The following is a 6,526-nucleotide window of genomic DNA, read 5'->3' as shown; positions in this document are numbered from 1 at the left end:
TTTATGATCTAGTTTATGGTAGCTTAAGGTAGTTCTTATTTGTACAGTATTTTGGCAGATTGATTCAGTTCTCTTAGCATACAAGTTTTTACCACTAAGTCTATAAATGTTCAACTTAGGCTGCAACCACTGTACCCGTCTCGGCCAGCTCCATTCAAACTTTCTACGACTGCGACACGCTGCGATCTCTATGAACATGGTCTAAATGGCGGTGGGTTCAGTGAAGGAGATGGTTTCGCGATCCGGGGAACGGAGGCAACTCCGCGTGCAGTGCATAAAACCTGGTGGTGCTACATCATCGTCAAAACCCTCGAGTTGCGACTTCGATTTCCTGTGCCTGGATTGACGTCTCCCAGGTCACTTGCCACAACGTTTGGCTGCATTCGTAATTGCTCCGCAGCGAAATTTCCATATGATAATATTTATTCGCTGGAATATGCCTCCATCGCGAGTCGGCTTAACTGCATCTGTCCGTCCTGTGGAGGCTACGCCTGCGCTCCACGCAACACTCGTAGACACTGAGAACAATTTGGGAGTGTTTCTAATAATGGTCCCATGGTTCCAGTATTCACACGTTTGTCCTTTAGTTTGATCCCAAATTAAATTATATAAGTTATATCTCAAACATAAAGTAAACCCTTCACTGTTTTAAGAAATATTATAATAAGAATGGTATACTTATAGTTTCCCTTTATTTAATTTTAATAAATTGAATTCTCGAATTAAAATTCCAAAAACTTCTTTCTAAGTGCATTTGTTTTCGTTGTCTATTTGACACTGCGCAGGCGGCGAGGATGCTCTGCATCCGACTCCAAGCTCCACCTCCAAATGGCGAACTCCAACTCCGTATCCCAAATGTGTGGGTGGTCGTTTGAATGCCCTGCCCGGCTGCAAGTCTTTCTCCCGTCTCCCAGCGTCGTGTTCGCATTTTTTATTTCCATCTTCCATCTTTCGGAAAGGCCAATGCTTCCACTTCTTCAATCGATTTGAGTTTTATTATCTGGTTGGCATTTTAGTTGAATTGTTAGCTTAGTTTATGCGGCTGGCATTCGGACGTTTTCCCGGCCATGTGTGTACATATGATGATGATGATGCAAGGCGCATGGAATTGGCATATAACCAGGCTATGAAGAGGGAGAGACTAGGCAATATAGGCTGAAAATTGAAAGATATTACCTTGCATTCTATAACCACATTTTACTGCACTCGATTTCAAAGTAAAGTCCACAATAAAACATATATTCCAAATATAAATAAATGAAGGTGGTAGAGTTCTTTCTCTATGCAAAATATAGGATACCTTCCGACCAGGATATTGCACCTTGCACTTAAGTTAAACTCTAATGACACCATTGACCCACCCGCAGGAGTATATAGCCTACCCCTATAAGTAGAACTAGGGAGGGCTGGAAATTTACAAACTAAAAAACCTAAACAGGTAATTAGGTCAACGCTGCGCCGAGTGTCGCCGGCACGCGTAATGAACCTGTTCGGAAGTTAAGCCAAGTTGAGTTAGCCGACAAAGAGACACATCGCCGTGCATTTCTAATAAATTTCTAGCCGGGCCGAACGACGTCAAAACAACACGCGTCTTGCTCCTGGAAATGTCAGGTAACGTGGCAATTAAAAATGCGGCCCAACACTCCCCTGTGTGTGTGTGTGTGTATGTGTGTGTGGCTACGATGATCTTTCGGGCCAGAAGTTCAGTGGTGCACGGAAATGTGCGGGACACGGCGACAGGAGTTGGTAAGCGGGCGACTGTCGCGCGCCGCTGTCTTAACTAATATCCGCTCACCCCGAACCTGGCGACGGACTCGAGGCTTTGCGTCTACGACGGAGGCACCGAGGCCATCAGACCGCCTCCATTTGAATAATTAGGCGCTCGTGCCCGTCGAACGTCGCCAGTCGCCCGAGAAGGCCCACTTGCATTCCTGTGCACTTTGCATATCGTGTCCTGCGCCTGCCCATGCCACGTTTTCCTCCAACTCATTCCGCTCCTGTTGCTGGGCATTGAACAGGAACAAGTGCTTAGCTAGGATCGAGTTAGTGGGCCATAGAGGGCACTCAGAAAAATACTAATTGAGTTACGAATATGAAAGTCACTAGATGGAGTATTCCTAATGCAGATTATTCCATTCATTTATAGGAGGTTATAATGTTTTCCTCAGGGTTTATGTAAAGCTATCCATGTGCAATTAACAGCCTACGATGGAAACCCTAAAAATGGAGTTACCTGGCACTGTTATACTATAACATTGAAATGTAATTTCTTTTTTTATTTATAAAGCGAGTTAATGTAAATTATTTCAGTGCAGGAAAATGTTGCGGTCAACAGTCCACGAGGGGTGGGTGCACTCAAGCGGGGTAGACCGGCATATGTTTCCATGGAGGTGTTGCTGATGACTCGTGGCAGCACCACCACTAGCACCTGGCTGGGTGGCGTTGGTTAAGGGCTGTATAGGAATTTGAATGTCCAGCTGATGCATATTGCAGTCGAGAATCTAAATAGCACCTTACTCAAAAGTTTGATAATTATAAATATAATATAACAGGGCTACTACTTATTTCAAAGTCTCTAACAGTTTTTTTTTTTTTCAATTATAATGTACTTAGCTGAAAGGCAGTAACCCTAAAATGTTACCGTTTTTGACAACAGCAGCTGTAAAGCTTATTCAGTTTGACATATCGAAATTTTCACAGCAAAAAAGTGAAGCCTCGCGCAGTTTGTGAATTATATTCGTGATGTCAATTATTTCCCTTGAAGTTCCTATTCAGCCGTATGCTGGTCAGCTGCTCATCATCAATGATCTGATTCTGCCGGACTCAGGCTCTCAGGATGCAAGCAAGGCAAAAGTCTCCATAAAGAAAAATCAACGTGCATCCTTCTTTGACCGCAGCAGTATCTACAAAAAGATAATGAAGCACTTGTCCCAGGGCAACCAGGCGGATGATATCAACATTTCCGAGCAAGAATGGCTCCTGGATTCTTTTTTGGCCGCCTTGGAGACCTACATGAAACATGTGGTCAAGAAGACTATCGAATTGTGCGAGCATCGAACAAGCTATCATCTGCACAACGACGAACGTTGTGTGATGAAGAACGATATGAGGGTCACGATGATGTTCCTCAACGATCTCGAGATTGCCGACTATGGATCATCGGATGACGAGACCGGCTTTTATCGCAAGCGCCGGGCAGAGAACATCGACGAGGAGAGAAAGGTGGCTCGTCTGGAATCGGTGAATGATACGGCCTTGCTAGCCATCTCCGGTCGAAAGCGCCCGGGAGAACAACTAGCCCCAGAATCTGCTCCAAGTGGTTCGAAAGTCGCCAAATTGACCGGTGCTCCGATCCAGCGAGCATGTGCTCCGCGATTTAAGCATATGAACATCAGGGATGTACTGCAGTTTATGGAGGAGGACAGACGATACGCCCGGTCCAACATGCTCTTCGAAGCATATTTAAAATACAAGTCATAATTATGTAATTATAAGGATTTTCCAATACAGAATATCCGTTTTTATTCAGCACATTAAAATGAGAATGCATTCAAATGAATAACTATTTAAAATTAGTGTATCAGAAAACTTTTAAAAAATGCTATGAAATAAATCTAATTCACATGTGCAAATGCATTTCTAGAATATTTTCTTAACATTTTTACTATACGTATGATATTCAAAGGCATGTGTTTTTAGGCAACCAATTCCTGTATAATTTTGTTTGCCTCCCTGCATGCGCGTTACGATTTCAATTGCAGCAATCGCAGTTCGATGAACTTCCTTCTCGCGTAAATCCCCAAATGGAAACCCAAATGAAAGCCCAAGGAAACAGGTGGTGTTTATCCGTATCCTTTGTTCGGCTGCACTTGGCATTCAATGGATCCCTTGCTCCGTGCACTTTGAACTTTTGTGCTGCACTGCCACAGACGGATGACAATGGAGCGGGGCACTCAAAGGAATATCCGGCGAGACAGGAAGCATATGCGCACTGGAATCGAGTATCGAGCACATTGCGCATGCGCCGCGCGATAGGAAACGTGATTTTATCGGGGCGGCTCATTATGTTAAGTGCTGGCAATAAAATCAAAGCGCACGCGGCGACACATTTCATTGAACTTCAATTGAAGCCGTTCCCCAAGTCTGCTTACTCACGTAAGATTTTTTTTGTTTGTTTTTGGGACATGACCGAGGATCGTGCTAGGAACCTTCTAAGGTGGGGAGCATTAATTTCCATGTAATTGTGGGCATTTGAAAGGGGTTAGTGCGATTATAAATGCATTGAGGCTTGGAATATGTTAACAAGACCTGGCATAGAAAGCGTATTCAGCTGGTGTCAACCTTTGAAGCGGAAGTTTAGAATCTATATTATCAAGTTCTCGGTTGCCACCGTAGAGATTTGAAATGGGATTCCCCCTCAAGTAAGATAATCTCTTTTTAGACATATTCCAATAAAGTGCTAATGATAAACTATTTTAAGCCTGCCGGAACGGAAAATATACATACACCCAGGACAATGCACCCACAAAAAGTTTACTTCTTTCTATTCATAGATAACCGCTTGATAAGCACCTAATGTATAAACAAATTGAAAGTGGGCCCATCCGCAGGATCACCACCTGTCCGTGTTGCGAAGATAGCCACCCCTATTCAATGCACCCTCTACAAAGTACTTGCTACATGTTGCAACCTCAACTCGGGCGTGTATCCCTTTTTTCAAGGACTTGCCGGAGCAGCTGGTGTAGGCTCGAGGAAAATATCAAATGCTGTCAGGCGTAAACTTGACAGGTAGATGAGCAGGAAAAGTTCTCCCCCTTATTGTTTCCTTTTGTCCGGCGATCGGATGAAGAGGAAACCACCCCAAAGTTGCGACTTTGAAGCACTTAGAACAATAGTTTTAATATAATGGTTTAAAGGCAAGTCATAAAATAAATGTAAATTTACCATAGAAATTTAATCATAAAAAGAGTGTAATAAAGTGATAAATTAGATGTAGTTTTTTATAATATTTTCATTAGATCAATCTGTGATTAGTGGTCTAATAGTTGACTTTTAATACTTTTTAACATATATTTCAAGCGACATTTCTTTTCAGTGTAGCCATCGCTTTTCCAGGCGGAAGAGTCTGCTTTTTATGACGAAAGCAAGGTGTGTTTGAACAGAGGGCCGTGTTGCCGTGAACCTTGCAACCCAGTAAGGACAGGAAGGCGAATTCCAGCACATGCAACACCACTGACGGAACCACACCACCACAGACGATCCGTTAGGTTCTTTTTTTTTTATAGGTGCACCTTTATCGTATTTGTATAGCAGGAACACACAAAGAGTTGTTCTTGTGTGGGGCAGGAAAATGTGTTGCACCTTTTTTGCATAACGCTGCTTTCAGTTCCGCTCAACTCCGATCCGATCCGGCGATGTGGATATATGTCTGTCATCGTTGTATTATTAAAAGACTACTCCGTCTCTTCTTCGGTTCTTCGCTGAAGTAGCAGCTGTGCCAATACACGGCCCTAAAAAATAAAAGTCCAACAAATTATTGTTTGCCGAATGGCGTTCGGGACCGGTGTTACATTCAGCCGGGGAGCCCGGAGAATCGGAATCGGAATTGATTGGAGCCGGGCTAAGCTGCCCGTGTGTGCCCACCGATAAGGAACCTGATGGGGAGCCACAATGACATCTTACTTCGCGCTTATTTACATTTAATTGAGCACGCTCCTTATCTATCCAGTCATTTAAATAAACCCATTTTCGAAGGTCTCCTTCGTTCCACTTAGTGGTGGAAACTATTTTGCCCACGTTTTAGAGCCACGTGAAAGGCATTCTTTGTAATTGAACAGCTCTGATTGGCAACATAACAGTTCATATGGCATTTCGCTCATTTACCTAATGCTCTGATTGTTAAAGCCATCAGTTTTCTGCAGAACCTTTAACCCTTTCGTCATTAAGGTGTTAGTCTCCAGCTGAAGTCGATCATAAAGATGATGAGTTTGAAATTCGAGTGCATAAACCGCCACACACTTATTCCCTTGGAATATCTAGGGCTCCGTTTCTAATCCGCAACATATGCCGCTAAGCGCTGCGGACCACCATTCCAACATCCCAACAGTGGGCACTCACAAAAGAAGCCATAAAACCACATGGACACGTAACGATTTGCGACGCTACAGACTGCGGCCCCAACTGTTGCGTATTAGAGCTGTGGAACAGTGAAATCCGGGAAGAGGGAAGCGACCAGCACCCGGTAAGACAATTTATGACTTTATTAACTTCAAAACGCAACCAGGCGAGCAACAAAGTGTTAAGCTGAAGCCAAGGCGGCAAGGCGATGAAGTTGTGTAAATGAAATTAATCTTCAATAGACACTGGGCAATAAACGAATCCAAACATCCCGGGCAGCCTCTCACATACACTGCCGGCAAAAAGTAAGGCATTTTCTATAAAATATCCTTAAGCATAAATGAAATATATACCAAAAGCGATTGCTGAGATAATAAAGTTTAATATGTTTATAAATAAAAACGAAAAA

At 43.3% G+C, this 6,526-nt stretch overlaps 1 protein-coding gene across 1 annotated transcript; it reads left to right on the top strand.

The window, feature by feature from the left end:
* Positions 1–2,687: 2,687 nt before the first annotated feature.
* Positions 2,688–3,635, top strand: nht (no hitter). Its single transcript, NM_078850.4, has one exon. The coding sequence runs from the start codon at positions 2,743–2,745 to the stop codon at positions 3,478–3,480; it is 738 nt and encodes a 245-aa protein (NP_523574.4). The 5' UTR covers positions 2,688–2,742; the 3' UTR covers positions 3,481–3,635.
* Positions 3,636–6,526: the final 2,891 nt, after the last annotated feature.

This window comes from Drosophila melanogaster, chromosome 2L, assembly GCF_000001215.4.
Source record: "Drosophila melanogaster chromosome 2L".
In the NCBI taxonomy this organism is placed as follows: domain Eukaryota; kingdom Metazoa; phylum Arthropoda; class Insecta; order Diptera; family Drosophilidae; genus Drosophila; species Drosophila melanogaster.
Note: the sequence above shows the minus strand (reverse complement) of the source record. Positions and strands in the feature narration are given on the sequence as shown.

Excerpts from the sequence above, each read along its gene's own strand:
- nht (NM_078850.4), top strand. The coding sequence starts at position 2,743 with ATGTCAATTATTTCCCTTGAAGTTCCTATTCAGCCGTATGCTGGTCAG.